The 23,925-nt window shown below is 46.9% G+C and overlaps 1 protein-coding gene across 1 annotated transcript in view; it reads right to left on the bottom strand.

The window, feature by feature from the left end:
- The window catches only part of CNNM2 (cyclin and CBS domain divalent metal cation transport mediator 2), a 156,675-nt gene extending 135,478 nt beyond the window's left edge, over window positions 1-21,197 (bottom strand). The window contains exon 1 of the mRNA XM_065407818.1: window positions 19,631-21,197. Within this exon, the coding sequence (XP_065263890.1) occupies window positions 19,631-21,197 (1,567 nt within the window). The remainder of the gene's footprint in view (window positions 1-19,630) is intronic.
- Window positions 21,198-23,925: the final 2,728 nt, after the last annotated feature.

Here is a 23,925-nt window from a genome sequence, read left to right as displayed (position 1 = left end):
ATTCTGTACATAGAACAGGTGTGTCATTTTGTACAGAGTAAGAAGGAAATGCTGATTCCTAGTGGCAAAGCATTAAGTTTGGTCCGGGGGAGTCACCATCTTTATCTCCCTCCCATACCTTTAGTGGGAAGTAGAGATTATTTCACATATTTGTCAGTTACACAAAAGATCACTGATCATTAATATAATCCATCAAGCTGCATCTGAATACAAGTGGCATTTTTCCATGCAGACAGATGCTCTTCACCCAGTGATCTCCAAGCTCATTGATAAAATGGGGTAACTCAATGAGGAGATGGAGGTACATAGGAATGAAGTGATTGCTCAAGTCAGATAGGTCATGTCAGAACAGTGGGTTCCCTTGGCCTGCATACAAGTCGAAGTGGATACTGGCACATCACACGTACGATGCTCGTGTAAGGTGCTAGACGAGTTGCCTTAAAGACTGGAGCACTCTAGCTATCCGTCTTGTACCAGCTTGCCTCAAACACTGACCTCTAAGGGTGTGAATTCAGTGTATTTAGCTTTCATTAGTAGTCTCAGCAGAGGGCTAACAGAGGGATGAACTGTGATGATCTGGTGATTTGATTTCATTCCATCACGTGGCAGCTTTCAGTCAATACCAATACAAGTTAGATTCAAACAGATGACCACTTGGTGAGAGGTCACAAATCATCCTGCACCCCCTTGGGCCTCCAGGTGGCCAAGAGGAAGGCTCCTAAATAACAGTTAGGGCTGGTTGCGATGAAGGAGCTTCTACCATGAAGAATAAGACCCACACAAAGTGTCGCATGTAGGTAAAATGCCACAGTATTGGATGAACCTGAGAGTTTCCCTTTCACCTCGTGCACAAGAAAGGGACACACTATCATCTCACTTTTCTAGAAAGTAAGCACAAGCAAAAGGAGATTCTCTACCCAGCTAACAGAACAAGAGTCTACATTTCTGTCAACATCAGCAGAGAACTGTTATAGCACAGCCTATAGTGTGCATGCAAAACATAATAGTTGTGGAATTCAACTTACAGATGTTTACCTTCACCATTCAATAGCTTTGCTTTGCTTTTTGTTGGTCCACTTGCCCTGACCCACCTTATAAGTATGTTTCCTAAGTTGTATGCTCCTCTGGGCAGGGTTCTTGCATTTGTATATGTCTGTTAAGTACCTAGGTCACTGCTACCAATTAACACAGGGATGGGCAAACAACAGCCCGCGAGCCGTTTTAAGCTGGCCCGCAAGGCTTGGCCCCGCTCTGGCCAGGGCGCCAGGTTCGGTGCCGCACCGCACGGCCTCGCTCTGGCCGGGGCACTGGGTCTGGGGCCGCACTGCGATGCTCATCCCCGCACCAGTTGGGGTGCTGGGTTGGAAGCCACACCACGCAGCTCAGCCCTGCTCTGGCGCTCCAGCCAGGGCACAGGGTTGGGGGGCCGCACCACGCGGCTCGGCCCCACTCCGGCAGTCCAGGCGGGGCGCAGGGTCGGGGGCTGCACCACACAGCTCCTGGAAGCTGCGGCATGGTCCCACTCCAGCTCCTATATGCTCCAATGGGAGCTGCAGGGGCGGTGCCTGCGGATGGGGCAGTGTGCAGAGCCGCCTGGCCAAGCCGCCGTGTAGGAGCCAGAGAAGGGACATGCCACTGCTTCCGCGAGCCGCTTGAGGTAAGCGCCGCTTGGAGCCTGCGCCCCTGAGCCTCTCCCCACGTCCCAACCCCCTGCCACAGGCCTGATCCCCCTCCTGCTCTCCAAGCCCGGAGCACCCTCCTGCACCCCAAACCTCTCATACCCAGCCCCACCCCAGAGCCCGCACCCCCAGCCGGAACCTGCACCCCTTCCTGCACCCCTGCCCTGATCCCCCTCCTACTCTCTGAACCCCTTGGTCACAACCTAGAGCACTCTCCTACACCCCAAACTCCTCAGCCCTAGCCCCACTCCAGAGCCTGCACCCCCTCCTGCACCCCAACCCCAATTTTGTGAGCATTCATGGCCCTCCATACAATTTCTATTCCCCGATGTGGCCCTCGGGCCAAAAAGTTTGCCCACCCCGACTTAACAAATAAGCCTCCTGTTTAGTGTTCTAACACGACTTCGAGAATAGGTCTCAAATGGCAGAGTTTACACATCAAGTGGGTGCAGTTACGACAATGTTGGTACAATATGATACTAGGATCTGAGACCAAAAGTATTGTACTAATGTGGTCAGATTCTAAAAAGCACGCTATATGATTTTGCATAAGAAATATTTACTATTTAACAATCACTTCTGTAGACACAATTGCTTCTGAAAAATCCAATTCACATGGTGCAACTAAGGAACTGCTTACACTAGAGGGAAAGCAAAGTTACACTCTTCAGTGAACATCCAGCCAGGAAGCGATCATCAATGGTTTCAAAATAAGCCGTAAGAAAGACTCTTCTAGACTGTGTGCTAGCACTAACCATCCTGAGTGCTTTGGATGAACGAGAATACTGAGCAGGAGTAAAAGCAGTGTCCATGCAATGACAGAAGACTATCATTCGGCAAGAAATTGCATCACATATACTGAGCCACAGTACCTCAGTATCTCAGAGTAACCAATTCCATACAGCACCTGTAGAGGAATCTGTGCACTGGATTTCACACTCCAGCGTTGCCCCTAGTCCTTACTGGTGGGAACATCTCCCCCTGTCCCAAATCTCATATGCTAGCTAAAGGACAGCATGCGTTTGGTAAGTTTTTCCATGCCTCTTATATTTAAATAAGTTTTTATTCTCTGACAGCTCTAATATTAAAGCAATTAGAATGGATGTCAAGTGTATTTCAATAGACCGGTCAAGGGGTTAGAGAGAGAAATCAAGCCCACAAATGAGGGACAGTTAGCCTTAACTCTGCTCCTTTGTGCATATGCCTGAACTTAGAGGTAAATACAAGAACATTTTGACAGATAAGCTAATATAACAGGAACCATGATTTACCTAGCCTTGGGCAAAACTAAGTTAATATCCCTTGAAGATCATATCCCACCATAAGCTCCAGGGCTATGGGAGAGGGTAAAGTTGTGAATTAGGCCTGCTTGTAGGATACTAAATTTACTAGAAGTCCCCTACTGGTTATAAATGTAACATTGTACCAGTCCTTACTTGCTGTCAACAGGAGTCCTAGCTGGCAAGAGCTGCGGCATTCACCTCTTAAGGCAAAGATGTCCAAAACTTGGATAGCAAGGCCTGCGTTGGCCGGCTGCCCGAAACCCAGAGCCACACCCACTTTCCATGCTAGCTTCCAGTTTTATCAAAAACAGATTCACACTGACAGAATATTTTTTCTTTGTAAATGGTTAAAGATTGCCAACTCCAAGTTCACCAGCAATAAAGCTGGCAATTGATCATCCTGGTGTCTTATATGGAGAGGGGACCAGAGGCTCATTTTCAGCCATGAAGGACTGCACCTTGAACTTCGCAGTGCAAAGAGCAAGCAGAAGAATTCCTGTGACATTCTTGGGAGGGTGGGAGGCGGAAGGAAATCAGAAATGATATTTTGTGGTTCACTTAAATGGGTTCACGGCAGCACACAACCTAGTGAAGGGGCAGAGTCAGCCTTCTGTTACTGTGATTACTGATCGACAGATAAAATAAAGCTTTACTCACCACCATAAAGATCAGAAGACGATATCTGCAGCTTGTTCTTTGATATCACCATAAAACATTATACCACCATAAAGAATTAGAGAACTCTTACATTCGCTCTCTTTCCAGTAGAGAACCATGGGCAGGAAACAAACCACAACATTTTAGCAAGATACAATATTCAGAGTATTGATACTCTTGAAATCTAAAATGACACCGTTTCATACCAGACAAATTGGTTGAAATTATAACAAAGAACAGAATTATCAGACACACAGATGAACGCAATATGTTTGCGAAGAGGCAACATGGCTTTTGTAAAGGGAAATCATGCCTCACCAATCTATGAGAATTCTCTGAGGGGGGTCAACAAGCACGTGGACAAGGGTGATACAGTCAATATAGCATACTTGGAGTTTGACAAAGCCTTTAATGAGGTCCAACACCAAAGTCTCTTAAGCAAACTAAGCATCATGGGATATGAGGGAAGGTTCTCTCACGGATCCATAACTGGTTAAAAGATAGAAAACAAAGGGTAGGACTAAATTATCAGCTTTCACAGTGGAAAGAGGTAAATAGCAGGGTGCCAGGATCTGTACTGGGATCAGTGCTGTTCAACATATTAACAAGTTATCTGGAAAAGGGAGTGAGCAGCAAGAAGGCAAAGTTTGCAGACACTAAATTATTCAAGTCTAAAGCTGACTGCAAAGAGTTAACGGGATCTCACTAAACTGGATGACTGGCCAAAAAATGGCAGATGAAATTCAACGTTGATAAGTGCAAAATAATGCACACTGGAAAAACATAATCGAACTATACATACAAAATGATGGGGGTCTAAATTAGCTGTTACCACTCAAGAAAGATCTTGAAGTCATCCTGGATAGTTCTCTGAAAACATCTGCTCATGTACAGCAGCAGTCAAAAAACAGAATGTTAGAAACCATTAGGAAAGGGATAAATAAGAACAGTCATCCTGGTTCAGACCAATGGTCCACCTAGCCCAGTATCCTGTCTTCCGACAGTGGCCAATGCCAGGTGCCCCAGAGGATATTAAAAGAATCAAGTGATCCAAAGTTCTAAAGTAGCTTCCATACAAGGAGAGATTAAAAAGACTGGGACTGTTCAGCTCAAAAAAAAAAAAAAAAAAAAAAAGACAACTAAAGGGGGACATAAAATCATGAAAGGTACAGAGACATGAATAAGGAAGTGTTATTTACACCTTCACATAACACATGAACCAGGGGCCACTCAATGAAATTAATAGGCATCAGGTTTTAAACAAACATAAGGAAGTCCTTCTTCACACAACACTCAGTCAACCTGTGGAACTCGTGGCCCAGGGAAGTTGTGAAGGACAAAAGTATAACTAGGTTCAAAAACAAACTCATTAAGTTCATAGAGGATAGGTCCATCAATGGCTATTAGCCAGGACGGTCAGGGAGGCAGCCCCATGCTCTGGGTGTCACTAAACCTCCAACTGCCAGAAGCTGGGACTGGATGACAGGGAATCGATAATTTCCCTGTTCTGTTCATTCCCTCTGAAGCATCTGGCTTCAGCCACTGTTGGAAGACAGGATACTGAGCTAGATGGACCATTGGCCTGACCCATTATGGCCATTCTTATGTTCATGTTCAGAAAACATACTTCATCCAGGGTCCCCGAGTGATCTTCAAACAAGTTGCTTTGCCCAACAATTAAATGCAGCCACCTCTGAAGATGACTGGGCCTCTGTTTTAGCACTAAGTAGTACAGTTTGGGTTAGAAAATAAATTATTGTAACCCATTGAAACTGCAGGGGGAATTGAGGCAACCAGAATTAGATTAGCCAAACTGACATTGGGCCAAGATAGTGGGATCAACATCACCAGCAAATTAGCAGCACCAGCAAATATTTAGTGTCCACAAATAGACATGTCCTCTAGTTTAAATCTCATCCAGAAAACAGCACTTTCTGAAACAGCCAGCAGTTCTTTGGGTAGCCTCCCAGCCAAGTACAATCTGCTTTCTTATGAGGTCACAGCTCAAATTGGTGTGATATACAAGCAAGTTCATCCACAAAGTATTTTCCATCAAAAGTCTTTTCAAATCTGGTTGGCTCTTACCAGCCTTTAAAAGAAATCTTAATTTCAAGAAAATGTATGTTGCCACAGACAAATACAATGAACTGCTTTGCTATTATTTTTTACTGGCCCCTTTACAGAGAAACAGTAACACTAACATGGGTGAAAGACTAAGGTTAGGACTTTTAAATATACAAGTCTTAATTCAAGAATAGCCAAGACAAGCACTTCAGGACAATAAGTATTTTAACTTCTGATCTGCCAGAAAACCTGATGTTAAGGTATATTACATACACACATTATGTAATTTAAGATATACTGGTATTCACCTGGAAGACAGTCATCCTGTGAAATATTCCCTGATCAGTGAGGAAATGGGCCATGCACTTTCTATGAAGTTGTTCTGTTCAATGAGAATCGGCTATGAAAGTTCTGTCTGGTTCCCGGGTACTTAAAAGCAATACAACTGCTCTGACAACTCGCAGGCTAATAAAGGGTCCTCTAGTGTTCCTCTAGAGTGGAAACCCAAGAGACAGATGGTCACAAACAATGGAGAAAGCACCTTCAGAACTTCTGCACCAGACTTGCATAAGCAAAAGAAGGAGGCAACTTCTAAAGAAAAAAATTAAAAAAAAAAAATTAAAAAAAACCACACCTGAAGCCTCTCTAGCTCAGGTGACATCAAGGAAGTAAAGAGAACATAAAAGCAGGGATAAGGGGGTGTCTAGTGCAGAGATTGAAGGATACTATGTTCTATTCCAAGTATGTCAAGTACATTATTGCTGTGTGAGCTTGGGTCAAAGAATATCACTGTGACCTACACTTTCAAGTGCCAAAACTAGCCATTTCATCCAGACTGCCAAGCGGAGAACTGCTTCTTTGCATTGCCAAGAGCTTCTGCCTTAAGGACTTGGCACACTATTTTGTGGAGTATGAGAGACCGAAGACTCTGGCAGGCTTGCTCTCCCAGAGGAGTACAGGCTTTGCTGTTCTCTTTCGTTTCAGGAAACTCTGAGTTAGAAGGAGTCTTTAGACATTTCTCTGGCTGCACTCATGCTTCAATCCTGAGGACCCTGCAGATAAGTCTGATCTTCATTAATATACAAAGCACACATACGCTTCTGGACATCCTGATCTACCCTTTCCCTGTCCCACCAGTAACAGACCTGGTCCATGACTCATTTTAGGATAGTTCCCTTCCTTCTTACACCTCTTTAGGGCCCCTGCCATGGTCTTTGTTCAGCACAGAGGACCCCTCTGTCCTGCTCTTCAGCTGACAGTAGGCTCCACACTAATAAGCTCCAGTTCATCTCAACCCTAGCAGAGCTGAGGGAGAAACTGGATCCCAGTAGCAGACAGATTACTAAAGGGTTAATATTTATGCATACAATACCCAACCAGCCAAAACAAAAATCCCACTAACAAATGCACCTGAATTAATCAAGTGACCTTGGCAGAGCTAGGCTGGACTGGCCAGCTGATTTGGGGCTGTTAGCCATGCGCTGGTTGCTGCAGCTCATTAGCGTTTTGTATTTACGCTACTGTTTGTAATTGGCAGGCTGCAGTTTTGGACCTTGTCAAATCCCTGCGAGTGCCAGGTCACGCTCACCAGACATGGCACGGTTCAGAGCACTGCACTGCTCCCATGTCAAGGGCTACTTTTGTGAGCTCGATTAGTGGAATTGGGAAGGACTTGAAGTTAAAACTGTAATCAGTCAACACAGGCTAGGAATTGCAACACAGCTTTGGAAATGTACATCTCAGAGCTCTCATTTTTCACTAGCTCACATATTAATGAAACAAACAGTCCTGGGACCAGACAGATGCACATTCTGCACAACACTTTATAGATCCTTTAGTCTAGGCCAGCAGTTTTCAAACTTTTTGCGTTGAGCCTCCCTTTGAGTTACAATTTATGATTGTGGCCCCCAATCCAGACAGCTGGGTAGCCCGCTAAGGTGAGTCAGGGGGTGGAGGTGGCGCTCCCTCCTCAAGCCCCACCGCACGCAGTTCATAGAATATCAATCATAGAATATCAGGGTTGGAAGGGACCTCAGGGGGTCATCTAGTCCAACCCCCTGCTCAAAGCAGGAAGTTGGCCCAAGCCATCTGGCATCACTGTCCCGAGCCACCTGGCGTCACCATTCCCCCACCCCAAATGTTCCTGCACACCCCCTTGGGGGAGAGGGGCATCCCACATTTTGAAAACCTCTGGTCTAAGTTCACTATATGCAACCCCACTGAATTTAAATGCCAACTGATGCCTTAACATTAATGTACAATGCAGACTGTTTAGATGAGGTGGGATTTCAAATTCTCAAGATCTTAATTCCTTTACCATCAGCACTGGAGAAAGAAACTTAGCAGGATGTCCGCTTCCCAAATGGAGAAAGAGCAAAATCAACACCAGTTATTCAACAACATCTAGACTACACTGCAATCTTCTAAATAGGCTAAAGTTTTTAGAGCTGGCAATATCATCTCTGCAACGTACCAAGCTAAATCAGCTAGTCATCTCCACCATGTTGCATATTTTGAAGAAATTCAACGAAGATTTAAATGCAAACCAGAGCCTGCTCAGCAAGGTGTGAAAGGGTTAAACTACCTCAATTCCTCATTTATGATGATGGCCCATATTGCCAAGTGGAAGGATTGCTGATGAATTCCACTGTAATCAGGTAAATGCTAATGGTTCTGGGAGCATTTCAGTGGAAGAACTCTGATATACTAGGCTGACCGAGGGGCCATTATTTGTCCCACGCCCCTGTTTTAGTACACAGTACTAAAGAGGTTGATAAGAGTTGATAACATAAGAGTTTCTCAAGCTCTTATTTCTTCTATCATATTCTTCCTCAGTGATCTTGTGGTAAAGATAGTATGCGATTATACAGTGAAAGATTATCACGATGCATATGCACAACAGAGTCAAATTAAGGTTGCACAATAACCCTTAATTCTTGCATTTTGTAACTTCTAAGTGCTTGACCTTCCACTCAATATTTTTTTTTTTAACATAGGTTGCATGCTTGTAATTTTCTAGTTTTGGAAAAATGCAAACTGAAAAAAACAAATTCCATCATGTGGCATCATTCTGACACTAGATGGTTCATCAACAGAGTTGGAACCATCAGCTCAAGTGCCAGCCTAATGGAGTACTGACAGAGGGTGACCGCTTACCTCCGCTATGTGGACCAGCACAAGAGGGGGCTGCGACACTATGGGTTTCACAGCTCTGTGCTGACAGCAGAGGAATGGCAAGACTCAGGAATCTTGGGTACCATTCCAGGCTCCGGAGAGGAATTTGCTCTTGTACTCAGACACTTCAGCCTATTCCCCCCCACACACACACCTATCCCCTCCAACCTGTCCCTGGACCAGCCCTGTCTCTTTCCTCACTCCCCCTCACCCACTGTCTCCCACGGTTCTTTGTCCTCAGTCTCATTTTCCCACCTCATGGATCCTCATCCAATCTGTATCTCACTCACCACAGCCTCCAGCTGCGTTCTACTGCCCACACCTCCTGCTTCCATATGCTCCCACTCCAATTTCAATATCATCCCCCCCCACCCACTCCCTCCCTCCCTCCAAAGGCTCCTTTTCCTAGACGCTTTGCCCAAGAGTGCCAGTTCTCCCCAGACACCTTGACTCCTTGTCAGAGCTGTCTTTTCCCCCATCCCACCTCCTTGCCCATCCATCCTAGACTCCCCACCCTGGCTCCCAGTCCCAGTCTCCTTGCCCATCCAGTCCCAATCCCAGCCTCCACACTCACCCAACTCTTAGTCCATTTTCCCTCCTGCTCTACCAGCCTCCAGTCCCCGCCTCACAGGCTCCTTGTCCCAGCCTACTAACCAGGTCCAACTCTTGTCCTCTACCCATTCAAATTAGGTAGCTTACTCCTCCACACTGCCTGAGTCCAGCAGAGGGATCACTAAAAGCACAGGAGAGACAGGTTCCCTGATCGGTTCAAGTGCCTAGCCTCAGCTCTGGTCACTGCAGCTCAGACCTGCAACTGCAGGAAAGTCCTGCCCAACCCACCGAGGACAGAATATTTAGGCAATTTAGCTGCAAAGCTCAAGCAAGCCTCTCCTTAGCATGTGAGAGCTGCAAATTTTCAATGACTGCCGTATAACATTCCAAGAGGACAGTGCAATGGATTCAAATTAAGCGACTGTGGGTTTGGACTACAGAATACTCTTAGACCCTGACGTAACCACATTAAATTTGACTGTGCTTCAGTTGTAGCCACTCGAGTCCATGGACACTACCCCCTGCCATGTTACAAAGGTGTAACTTTTTTGTAATCCATATCAGTCTGCTGGAGCCTGGAAATTAAGATCAGCCTCTTCATAGCACTCCTGTGTGTCACATCTTTATTACATCTTCTATTCTACTGCACGAAGGCCTGTGAGACCTCAATACGCAATGGACACGTATTTTATCTTTACTAGAAGAAAAAAAGATGAAACAAAAAATGAGTGGAGATTTTCATTCAAGTCATAGAAATAAAAGGACAAGATGTAAAGTGTCCTATTTAATACTTACATGACCCAGATCATCATATTGCCTGAGAGACTTCTGTCCCATCCATCAACATGGTTATTCAGAGACTCTGGGCAACAAAGCTTCAAATATCAACAATACATATGAGATATATTCATGGGAAAGAACACTTCTCACAGCCTCAGGTTACAGTGTGGCTTACAGGCAGTCAACTAAGTCAGGCTGGAGAGGGACAGTGGAGAAGTCTACTCCGCAAGTCTCCCTCTCCTTCCATTCTCAATTGCATGTTCCACCCCTTTGTGTCAGCTACTGGGGCTATTCTTCCACCAGTATATAAGGGATTGAAGTTAGTTACCTCCGTTAATATTAACAGATGTTCTATGCAGAAGCATCAATAGAAAAAAAAAATAGACTGTCAAACTACCCAGTGGAGTCATCTCGCAGTTGTGCGTTATATTCTTTGCTACTGAATAAGGAGACCAAGTATTGCCATGCCCCAGTTCGTGGCCCTCATCATTTCAACGCCTATCTCTTGCCCTTTAAGTGTGGCCACCAATAACCTAACCATGGTCGTGCTGCAAGGACTCGCCACCGACATCAGTTATTTGGACGCTCTTGATCTCCAGGACAAAGGTCAGTTCCAAGACAAAGAAAGTGACTGACAAAATAGTATGTGGCATGATCGTCCATCAACAAGGAAGGGACATTAGCCTGTCAATAAATTCAGATTTCCTACTTTGCATTTCCACCCGAGGCGTTAGTCACGTTTCCCTGATTTGTTTCACAAACAGGCTCTTCTAAAGATGTTCATCTCACAAAGATTTGCTGCTAACAAATCAACACTCCTTAGGCTACGTCTTCACTACGGGGGTGGGGGGGTGGGGTGTCGATTTAAGATACGCAAATTCAGCTCCGCAAATAGCGGAGCTGAATTCGACGTATCCGAGCCGACTTAGCCCGCTGTGAGGACGGCGGCAAATCGACCTCCGCGGCTCCCCTGTCGACGGCGCTTACTCCTACCTGCGCTGGTGGAGTACAAGCGTCGATTCGGGGATCGACTGTCGCGTCCCGACGAGATGCGATAATTCGATCCCCGAGAGATCGATTTCTACCCGCCGATTCAGGCGGGTAGTGAAGACGTAGCCTTAGTGAGAAAGTGAACAGCTATTCATTACATTAGACAGTAGAGACTCAAGACGGAAGACAGAAAGACATTCAGAGTTTGAAAGGAGTGACTGACAGTGACTCCTTAGGGCGTTGGGTGAGGGGAGAGAACCTGTTACTTATTATCTAATCAATTAGTTCTTTCAGCCATGAGAGATGACTTGTTTTTACACCTGTGCTTAGCACTGATGGCTAGGGAAGGAGGAGCCAGATAGAAACCTGGTTAATTCCCCAGCTGAAGTGCAGACTCACTACCATCTGCTTCATTGGAGGAATGTAAGGGTTTGCAGACTTCATAAACAAGTGCAGGAACAAACAGGTGACTGCTTGTTCCTTCTGAGTGCAGACCCAACAAGTTACTGATTGTTTGTAAATTCAGAGAATCCTGTGAATGTCACTGATTCAAATCTCAACTGTTCAAGGAAAGTTTTAAAAAGCTGCCAATTTGCTTAAACCTCTCCCTAGTAGTCTCCTAACCTGGACCTGATGCCCCATATCACTTCTGAGCAGAACCTGCACCTGTGATTCTGACATGGGGAGGCATGAAAGGGAGGGCTGACTCAAAACAGCATGCTCCCCTCTTTCCCTAGGGCCTGCAGAAGCCTCGCAACAAGGTGGGGGGATACACACCTGTTTGGAAGACAGGAGAACTGGTGAGTGCTCCCCAACATGTTCTTCTACTCCCCACGCTACCATGCCAGAGCAAGTTCTGCCTGCAGCAACCCATATCTTCCCTCTACAGTGTGGGAATGAGCACATGGCCCCAAGGAGTCCTGCAAGTCCAGCAGCAGTTGAAGCCTCTGGCAGGACAGTAACTGCAAGAGCTAAGCTGTCAGAGACACATAAGAAGAGCCATACTGGGGGTCAGACCAATAGCCCATCTAGCCCACTATCCTGTCTTCCAACAGTGGCCAATGCCAAACGCTTCAGAAGGGATGAACAAAACAGGCAATCAAGTGATCCATCCCCTGTCATCCACTCCCAGCTTCTGACAGTCAGAGGCAAGGGACACCCACAACATGGGGTTGCATCCCTGACCATCTTGGCTAATCACCTTTGATGAACCTATCCTCCATGAAATGAATACTTTTTTGAACTTAGTTATACTTTTGGCCTTCACAACATCCCCTGGCAATGAGTTCCACTGCATGACTGGGCGTTGCATGAAGAAGTACTTCCTAGCCCATGAAAGCTTATGCTCAAATAAATTTTGTTAGTCTTTAAGGTGCCACAAGTACTCCTCGTTCTTTTTGCTGATACAGACTAACACGGCTACCACTCTGAAACCTACTTCCTTTTTGTTTGTTTAAACCTGCTGCCTATTAATTTCATTGGGTGACCCCTGGTTCTTGTGTTATATAAAGGAGTAAATAACACATTCTCCACACCATTCATGATTTTATAGACCTCTACCGTAACCCCCCTTAGTTGTCTCTTTTCCAAGATGAAAAGTCCCAGTCTTTTTAATCTCTCCTCATATGAAAGCTGTTTCACACCCTTAATCATTTTTGGTGCCCTTCTCTGTACCTTTTCCAATTCTAATATACATCTTTTTTGAGATGGGGTGATCAGTACTGCACTCAGTATGCAACGTGTGGGCATAAGATGGATTTATATAGTGGCATTATGATATTTTCTGTCTTACTATCCCTTTCCTAATGGTTCCTAAAATTCTGTTAGCTTTTTTGAACGCTGCTGCTTATTGAGTGAAGCTTTTCAGAGAACTATCCACAATGACTCCAAAGTCTCTTTCTTGAGTGGTAACAGCTAATTTAGACCCCCATCATTTTGTATGGCAAGAGGCAGTTTGGTGCCATGTGGCATTTGCCCCTCATATAGATCTCAGTCTGGGGCTAGAGGCAAGAGGAGAGAAATCTACAGTCTGAGTGCTAAAAGCCTCCTATTTCATGGAGGCAAATTCCCATCCCACTCCCCCCAAATAAAACATTTCACAAACTCCAAACTGAACCTCCATATTTCCACTTCTTTATGCAGGTTATTCCTCTATAAGGCCCATGGAACCCTTTTATTAACACGGCAACAGGCAACTTTAACGTACATTGTTTTCCAAGAAACAGTTTTACAAGCTTCTTATAATCGCCATGGGAGATTTATTCAGATTCTTCTCTTATTTGGGCCTATGGCCACAACATTAATCAAGAAAGTAACTGCACAGAAGAAACAGATCCTAGTGGGTTATCTGGTAGAAAATGGGCATTTCACACCCATTAGTCAAAGCCTGCCCATGTGAGAAATTATAAATTACAGTTTGGCTTGATTGGAGCTCATGTTCTGAATCACATTTCTCTGTCACTTAAAAAATTAGGAAAAATAACTGCACAGAGTTTTGAACTATAGCTACATCAAAGAGGTACCTAGCTTGAGCGTAAACAGAGTCAATTTCTGACTTGATCTACTGTCACATGAACTGAAGACAAGGAAAATACATAGTTTTGCATCCTTATGGCTCTAATCATCCACCACTCTAACCTTCCAATAGAGAAGACAGCTAAAGTAGAGTCCTGATGCACTTACATTAAGAACACACCCCTATATATTTTATAGGTCCCGAGCACCGAGTAGAGCCTAGACTAGGAACATGGGTATCAAACGTATGCACTACTGAGAGACAAGATGTCTAGTATGTGAAACCAAACACAACTCCTAGATCACCGTTAAATCTGACATGAGTTCCAGGGAGGGGAAATTCTCAGGATCCAGATTAATTAGCATAGATTTTCATGAGGAATCAAAACACTTTCTAGAACTGCTTTGTAAATATGAAAATAAACATAAGAGCTGCATTGCTTCAGAATTGCAACACACAGTTACCTTGCATTACCACTACATTTATGGAACAGGTTATTCATTCCCCACTCTGATATTTAGAATAATGTAGTAGCAAACAGATAAAACAAGATCAAAACACAAGATTCAAAGTCCCCAGATCTCCTACTGTAGCAGATATAAAGAAACTGATTGAGAAACTGCTGCATACCAAAGCTGTAAAGGGCACCATGAAAGCTGCTGTACAATGGTTCATGTTAAGTGTGCCAGTTTTACACTATTAGTATTACAACACAATTCTTGCAGCTTTGGCATGCAGGGAGCTAGAAATAGAACGCTTTGGATTTAGGATCACACATGCAAAGATCAGCCAGCAAAAAGAAACAGCAAAAACAAAAGCCAGATAGCATTCAGCTGGGGCCTCGGGAAACAGTGTCGCTAGAAACACTTGTCAACTGGGAAAGGGATGCAAGTGGAGAGATGTCCACTAGGTTCTTTCCAAGACATAAGATTTTTTTCCCTAATTCACTCCCCACCGTGGATTCTAGGACACTGATTCAACTCCTTGTATGCTACATTCCCTTGCTCCTCCTTACAACAACAGAGCCGATACTAATACAGATTAGAGTTATTCCCGTCTATGGGACCTACCCTCCCATTAATGGAGAGCATCGCTCAGGAACAGTAGCAAGTGTTACATACATACGCATGCCCTTCTTCCTGTGCACTGACAAAAGTAGTTAGGTCCCCTAGGTCTACGGGAGAGGCCTCAATTTGTATTGTATTCTTTCTAAACAAACAGGGAGAGAGAGAGAGAGAGAATGATGAGCTAAAACAGTGTGTGCACGTCACATACAGAAGGATCTGACAGCAGTTATTCAAGGTCTCAAAACATTATAGATTTATAATTTGCTCAGCACCACACCATACAGAAGCACAGCCCGGAGGTCAGATCAAGTATAAAGCCATCAATTCCTCTTCCAAAATAATTGGGGGCATATACCCCACAAGGCCCCAGTGCAGGTGAGTTTTTCCAGCTTTTCCTTGTAAGTTTCCAGTCTATGTTGTTCAGCTTAGAAATGGGGCGGGGGAGGGGGGGTCCATCTAAAAGTTTCCATCTAAAAAAAAAAAAAAATGAGCTTCAATCCCTGTCTGACAGACTAATGTGTTTTCAGAGAAAACAGGTCATTTCTTTACCAATTTAAGTACTCACTCTATGACAGCACTGTAACATTTACATGCCCATGACAAGAAATTGTGGACAGCGTACAGGGAGGGGAAGGAAGGGGATGGTTAAGATATCATAAGCTTTCTACGGTGCTGGAAATGAACGAAGTGCAGGATAGTAAAATGTTCTCCTGAAAACTAACTAAATTCCCATGAAAATGTGCAAGTTTCCCCTAGTGAAGTGTTCCTCAAAAGGTTCTGACTTTTGCAAAAAATTTCCCAAACCTATCAGATGTTTGCGCTAGTTTCAAAAGGCACAAAAGAAGCACTTCATCTCCAGCATATCTATGCTTGAACAGGAACCTGGGTTAGGACAGAGCTGGTATTTTAAGGAAACATTTCCCGGGGGGGGGGGTTCAGTTTTAAATGGAAAAAGCACTAACACCATGGCTTGTCCACACAACGAAATTGACAGGCATACCTACTCTGTAATAGTTTAGCTATGCCAAAGTAACTCCCCCATATTCCAGAAAAGTCACTTATTTCAGAACGTAAGAACAGCCATACTGGATCAGACCAAAGATCCATCTAGCCCAGTATTTGTCTTCCAACAGTGACCAGTGCCAGATGCTTCAGAGCGAATGAACAGAACAGGCAATCATGGAGTAATCCATCACCTGTCATCCACTCCCAACTTCTGGCAATCAGAGGCTAGTGATACCCAGACCATGGGGTTGCATCCCTGATCATCTTGGCTAATAGCCATTGATGTATCTATCCTCCATGAACTTATCTAATTCTTTTTTGAACCCCATTATACACCACCACCACTTGGCAACAAGTTCCACAGGCTGTGTGTTGGGTGGAGTACTTCCTTCTGTTTGTTTTAAACCTGCTGCCTATTAATTTCATTGGGTGACCACTGGTTCTTGTGTTATGTGAAGGAGTAAATAACAACACTTCCTTATTCACTTTCTCTATACCATTCATGATTTTATAGACCTCTATCATATCCCCCCAGTCATCTCTTTTCCAAGCTAAAAAGTTCATCTTTTTTAATCTCTTCTCATATGGAAGCTCTTCTATACCCTTTGTCCTTCTCAGAGTAGCGTGTTTGCATGGGGGAGTTATTTTGGAATACCTGTGTGATGCTGTATGGAATCTGCGGAACACTTTATGTTTATCATTGATATCATTATTGCAAAACAGCAAGGAATCTGACCAGATATGCCCTGTAAGGTATCTGTGAAAATGTTATGATTTGCAAAGTATGATCATCTTGTTTATATGTTTGTATCACCTTTGTATTATGAGTTACAGATATGTACGGTATATCTATATTTCCAAACTTGCGCGGTGTTTCTGGGTGACACCCCCAGACAGATTGGCATCAGCACTAGGCCTGCTTGATGGCCCATCAAGGGACATCAGCTGTACAATGAACCCATTGAAAGGAGCCAAGGACTACACCTTATGACTCAGCAAGGCATGCAGGGGCTTGCCTATAGACAGAACTCTATGGACTTTCAATGCCATGTGCTACGAGTTTGTGCTTGAAACAAAGGAAGTACCAGAAACATGACAAAAGGACTATAAAGGGCAGCTGCATCATCTCAAGTTTGTCTTCAGTCCTGCTTCTTACCTCTGGAGGAACTTTGCTACAAACTGAATCTCTGAACAAAGGACTGAATGACCCATTCAAGCTGTGGATGTATTCCAGAGGGACTTTCAAGCCAGCAAACTCACCAATACTGCTAAGAACCTGATATATGGACTTTGAAGTCTTTTTAGGTACACCTCTACCTCGCTATAACGCGACCCGATATAACACGAATTCTGATATAACGCGGTAAAACAGTGCTCCGGGGGGGCGGGGCTGCGCACTCCGGCGGAATAAAGCAAGTTCGATATAACGCAGTAAGATTTTTTTGGCTCCCAAGGACAGCGTTCTATCGAGGTAGAGGTGTATGTGATTGCTTTACCATTTAAAAACTTTCTTCTTGTTCTTTTTCTTTATAATAAACCTATAGATTTAGACACTAAAGGATTAGCTGGCAGCGTGGTATTTTGGGTAAGATCCAAACCTATATTGTCCTGATAGGTGGCTGACCCTTCGGGGTCAGAAGAACATTTTGTATACGTGAGCAGAGTTTTTTAAATAACTTCTCATTATACTGGACCTATGTGCTGATTGTGAGCCATAGAACTGGAATAAAATACAGGGGGCTGTGTGATTTCATTTTTGCTTCTTGATAACCAATGTGGGGGATCAAAAGCACAGTTTGTGACTGGTTGGGGGAGTTTAACTTCAGTGTTACCCACCAGTCTTGGGAGTATCTGCTCTCCCTTTTGCAGCCTGCCCTGACCTTGGCATTTCCAGTGAGGGCTGCTCTAGGCACACCGGGTCACAACCTGTGCTGGTTAATTTCCCCATGCATACAAGTCCTCAGTGACTACAATGGAAAGATCTTCAGGGTACATACATAGAGGAAGCAAAAGATAGCTATTTTATCATAATCCTCATGAATCACAACAGGGAATATCTGGTCACCCACACTGGAAGGGCTGAAATTCTCAAATCTGCTTCTCCCAACAACCAAATAAGAATACCCCTGCTAGCAGCAATCTAGTGGAATTTAACTCCTTCAGTAAGAGAAACAGAGGTTTCAAAGTCATTTTAACTCCTTGATAGGCACACCACTACTCAACCAAATTTAAGACCATGTGACCCTGACCTTAAGTCAAGCAACTAAAGAAAACTGAATGGCCTTATAGAAAAGAATACTATTGCTAAAAAACATGAAATCAATATTAACACACCAAGAATTAAGTCTTGAAGCTAGACAGCACCCAATTCAATTTCCCAAAGCTCTTTTATACTAGAGAATCTACAAGTCAAAGAGTGAGGAGACAAGTGAGTCTCAGTCTCCCTTCCCCCTTGATCAGCTCCAAAACCGCTGGTAGGAAATGGACTGTAAAGCTTCAAATTACTAGCTCAATTAGGCAAGATGAACAAACGAGACACTTACTAATGTTTACTAACTAAGATAGCCCATTTGTTTTTAATCAAAAGGAAATCCAAAATTTGCAGCTTATGTAGTCCGCCTTTAGACCCCAGTAACTGGGTTAAATTAGAAGTCAAAACATAGGGATCATTTAAAGCTTAGCACACAAATCAGATGCTGAACAGAAATTTAAATGGCAGAGCTTATTGCCTAGAAAAATCCTAGGTGCAATTTACAGAGTTCATCTAAAGTGCAGGAGTTACCATGAAAAAAGGTTAACTCTAATATTCCCGTATTTACCTGGGCATAGTGCTCCAAGGAGCTCGTCCTTCAGTGAGGTTATCTCCCAGTGACTGAACTTTTCAGTAGTACTTTGATCACAGCTCCCAGGATATGAGAGACTTCAGGAGATCCACACTGCTCTGAGTTTCCCAGCAAGGGTCTCCACAAACATGCAATTAATTTGGAACTTCATTTCCCAGCCCTTTGGAAAAATTTCCCTACACAATGTAAGCAGCCGCTCTATTACTTTACAGAGGAACAGAGCTGAAACTTGCTGTGCCATTGTTTACTACAAAAGAAATCCAAAACAGAAGTACAGATGTTTCTGCCAGGAGAACTCACCCCACAACTAAGGGAAGACTGGAAATTCCTGGGGTAAACGTTACAAAACTGCAGTGTAGCTTTGATCCAACATTTAGACAACCAACACACATGCTATGCCACACACCAGGATGTGTAGATCAGTTAGAAGGGTTGTGTATACACACGGCTCAGCTTGTGGTTACTGGGCAAAGGACGGGGGGGGGAAAGGGGGGTTAACCCTGGCATGTGGCATTAACAAGTAAAATATAATTGTAAGACACGTGCAAAAAGCCCTGAGGCTATTCATGAGCTACAAACCCTAAACGTCAATCAGATCAGCTGGGCGAACTAACACAAACAAGCATGGCACCGAAATAGCCCAGCTGAATCTATGAATGAAGTTTAAAAGCCTTGTTTATCTCAGCACGTGTGTGCAAAGCCCGGAAGATATTAGGGATCTACAGCAGCAACCCAATTTCATTACTCTCAGACTAACTGAAGGAGAGTGTGGACCACAAACGATATGGGGGAGGGGGTTGCAGAGCCACATCAGCGGAGCTCCTATATGTGGACAAATAAATAGGGAGGCAGAAACAGGTTTACCAGAAGGAGCCCCACATCTATGCAGATCCACACATCAGCCTTTAGGGAAAGGGGGATGGACAAATGCCCATCTGCCACATACCCCTCTACTCTCAGCCCAGCTTGCTAGGGCGGGTAGACACAGATGCCCCAGCCCCGCGCCCCCCCATGGCCCCACCTTTCTTGAACTCCTCCAGCATGGCATCAAGCTTGGTATCGTTGAAGACAAAGTGCAGCGGGTGGTTGTAGAAGCGAGTGATGGTCTTGAGCGGGGTGCAGTCATCTGGGTCCACAAAGGCCAGGTCCTTGACGAAGAGCAGGTCCACAATGTTGGAGCGGTCGCCCTCGAAGACGGGGATGCGAGTGTAGCCACTCTCCATGATCTCAGACATGGTGTTGAAGTCCAGAACAGCCTCAGCGGCGATCATGAAGCAGTCTCGGAGTGGGGTCATCACGTCCTCCACCGTCTTGGTGCGCAGCTCCAGCGCCCCTTGGATGATGTTAAGCTCCTCCTTGACCAGATCGTTGTAAGGGTCGGTGACCCGCAGCATCTCAAGCAGCTTCTCGCGGTTGTAGACCGTGCCGATCTCCTGGCCCAACACGCAGTCCAGCAGCTTGCTGACAGGGTAGGAGGCTGGGAAGGTCATCATCATGAAGAACTTGGTGAGGAAGATGGTGTTGGCACCCACGGCCAAGCCATGACGGGAGCAGATGGCCTGCGGCACGATCTCGCCGAAGATGACTATGCCGATGGTGGAGACCACCACGGCTACCAGCCCAGAGCCGGCGATGTCATCCAGCAGGATGGTGAGGGTGGTGTTGACCAGCACGTTGCCCAGCAGCAGGGAGCACAGCAGGTAGTTGCCCTGGCGGCGCACCGGCTCGATGCGCTTGGCGTAGTTCTTCTCCTTGTCGGTGCCGCAGTTCTGCACGATGCGCAGCTCCATGGGGTCCAGGGCCATGAGGCCCAGGTTGAGGCCACTGAACATGCCCGAGAGGCAGAGGAGCAGCGAGATGAAGATCACCTGCAGCCAGAAGGGCAGCAGGAACTTCTTCTCCTCGCCCACGATCATCTTCGTGTCCTCGCCATCGTGGTAGATCCAGGTGGTCTCGGTCCAGGGCGGGGGGCCGGCGGGGCCGTCGGCCCCGACCGGGCCGCCCCCGGGGGGGCCGGCGGCCCCCAGCGCGGCCGGGCCCGACACCGAGGTGCACAGGTAGTAGGACTTGCTCTTCTCGGTCTTGCGCAGGGGCTTGATCTCGATCTCGATGATGCCCGAGGTGCGGCGGTTGAGCACGATGTGCGGCAGGATGATGATGTCCGAGGTGCGGATGCCGCAGCGCTGCGGGGAGCTGCCCTCCGGCGGCCCGTCCTCCTGCTCGGCCGGCGGCCGCCCGCTCCGCCGCCGCTCGTGCTCGGTGAAGGCGATGCGGGACCAGGTCTCGTTGTTGATGTTCTGCCCGTAGACCCGCAGCTTGACCCGCGTCCGCTCGCTCACCCGCAGCGCGCCCCCCTCCATGAAGGAGACGTCGTCCGTGTCCTCCAGCCGCAGCCCGATGATCACCGTCTCCTCCGCGTCGCCCGGCGCCCCGCTGCCCCCGGCCGAGGAGGCGGAGGGGACGCCGGCGGCGGCGGCCGGGGGCTGCTCGCCCAAGCAGCCGCTGAGGAGCAGCAGCAGCAGGACCCGCGCCCCCCGACCGCCCCCCGCCATGTTCCGAGCGGGCAGCGCGGCCGAGCCCAGCGCCATCTTTAGTCAGGGATCAGAACCGCCGGGGCCAAACATAGCGGGACGGCTGCATCCCGCGGCGGCGGCGGCAGTGGCTGCCCGCGAGAGCTGACAGGCGCCGACTGCCGGGCCCTCAGAGGAGCCGCTTCAACCCCTATCCCTGGGACAGAGCCGGCCGCGCGCGCGGCCAATCAGGGCAGGCACGGGACCACTGGGCGGGGCCCAGAAGCCGTCCCCCAGCCAATGCCGAGGCGGCAGGGGCAGGGCCCTGCCGAAGCCTGCCCCACCCCCTCCCCGCTGAGTTAACAACCGGCGAGCGCGTGACTCGTGTGTGTACGCTAAAGGAGAGGGGCGTGGCTAGCGGAACTCTGCGAGCCAATGGAAGAGACTCTCTGCCTCAAGGGGCGGAGACTGCCAGGGGAGCAAAAAACGAAGGCGCGCGCTCTTCCGCGGGTCTGTGCCCAGGTGGAGCTGGCGCGTGCTTGCAGTGGTCTGGATGTGGACTTGGTAGCACCGGGGCCCAGGCAACCACCTGCCGCCCGTCGCCTTCGGCAACGCCTCTTTAGACGGGTCTGGAGCTTGAGTGCATCTATCAATGCTTCATGCATTCGCGTGTGCAAGCGTGCATCCGTCCGTGCACCACGCTGCTCCATTCACACTATGGAACACGCACAGACCTGCCGAACCTTTGCAGCTGAACATGGAACACGAGCATCTCCGTGCACGTGCGCCTAAAATGCATCCAACCAACTGTGCAGTTTAGTGTTGCATCCACCTGCGCATGCAGGTAGTAGATGCTTCTGCGTGTGCGTGCCTCCCTCCCTTTGTGCATGCATCCATAAATCTATCTCCTTAACCAACTGTTTATTTACACTGAGTTAATACCAGGGGTAGCTCTATGGTTTTTGCCGCCCCAAGCACGGCTGTCAGGTGGCTTTCGGCGGCGCACCTGCAGGCGGTCCGCTGGCCACACAGATTCGGTGGCATGCCTGCGGGAGGTCCGCAGGTGCCGCGCCTTCAGTGTCCCCGCCGCCGAATTACCACCAAAGACCGGCGGACCTCCCGCAGGCATGCTGCGGAAGGCAGCTTGACGGCCGCCCTCACAGCAACCGGCAGGCCGCCCCCCGCAGCTTGCGGCCCCAGGCACGCTGGTGCCTGGAGCCGCCCCTGGTTAATACACATGGGCTTTACTGACCTCCCCGCCTCTGCACTTGGAGCTGGGGTGTAATTCCCATTTCTAGCGGGCATGCTCACGCTAGCTGCCCCGCATAGGTACCCACAGCAAAGAGGCAGGTTTGCATTTATGGCAGATGGCTAGTCCCGGTGCTCTGCCTTTGCTATCACAGGCACGCTACTATTTCTATCAGGTTATCTGGATGAGAGAGCTAGCGCCAATATGTCTACCAGAGCTGCCTGGGAATCACATCCTCACCTCCAAGGGCAGAGTTAGCCTTTAACACTTTGCTCTGCGCAACCATCCGTTTAGTAAAGCCACGTAGTTCTGCGTGGGTCTCTCTACTAAGCTATTTAATGCAGGCAGCTATCCATTCATCTACTGTAAATTTGTGTCAGCCAAAGCAGCAGAATTAGAAACCCGAACTGACAAGAAGAGGCAGCTATTCAGATCCCAGCAGCTCACTGCTATTGCAAAGTAAAATCCCTAGAGCCTGCCTGAACATCGCTCCTGCTGTAGTATGGGGAGGGACAGAAGCTTCCCCGGGCTCCAGTAACTATATTTTCATTAATTCGCTCGGTGTATATTACGCCAAACCCTTTGCAATAGGCAATGCTGCATTCAGAACTTGGATCTAGACCATGCATCACATCCTGTGGTAAAGGATTATTGCTTTGGGATATGTTCTACACAGGACCAGGAGTTGTTTTAGCAATTCTCCAGCATAGAGACTCTGAATGTTTGTGATGTCTGTGCGGCTCCCCCTAGTGGCAACAATAAGTATTTAGAACCATGGTTAACTTATCCATAACACTTTTCAAGATCCCTGATAAGGAAACTGAGACAGAGGGGAAGGAACTTGGCTGAGGTCACATAGCATGTGCTGGAAATATTTCAGCATCTAAGAACTTTGTTCCAGTGGAACAAAGCAGGGCAGGTACTTTCTCAAGGCTAGGCTATCTAATGGGTCCAAAGACGGTAATACCACAGCATGAAGCTGTCAACACAGGGACATATTTGGCCCCACATTCAAAACATCCGATAGGTCTATCCTGTGAGGATCCATTGCATTGGTACCACTCTCAACTGGCCTCAAACACAAAGGCAAGAAAAGAAACAGCAAAAGGTCTCCAGTGTCAGGCTATGCTGAGCCTTAAGTTTGAGGAGGAGGAAAAGAAACATCATAATGAGTCCAGGAAGCATACTGCTACAATTCCTATCACAGTAGAATAGTGCTGAGGGCCCCTTCATCTTTTCCTGAGCTGCCAGTCTCTAGGTGGTAATGTTAGTTTCTTCATTAGGTGGAGGGTGGGTATCCTCAAACATTGCCAGCAGGGCTTATTGTTATATCCCAGAGCAATTGCTCTTCTGGGCACCATCTGCTCCAGGGACCAGGCATGAGTCTTTATGAAGATCTCTGTTCAGCACGTTGTCCATGGGCTGCTGCACAAGGTGGGCTAGAAGCCTCAACAGGACAACTTGAAGCAAGGATGATTTGGCGCTTCCTGACCACTCTGCTTGTACGTTGCATCCCTTGGTCTATCCTGTCAATTTCAATTTTGATGCCTTTGGAGC

This window comes from Emys orbicularis, chromosome 7 (assembly GCF_028017835.1).
Source record: "Emys orbicularis isolate rEmyOrb1 chromosome 7, rEmyOrb1.hap1, whole genome shotgun sequence".
In the NCBI taxonomy this organism is placed as follows: Eukaryota; Metazoa; Chordata; order Testudines; family Emydidae; genus Emys; species Emys orbicularis.
The sequence above is the reverse complement of the archived record's forward strand: the minus strand, read 5'-3'. Positions and strand labels throughout refer to the sequence as shown.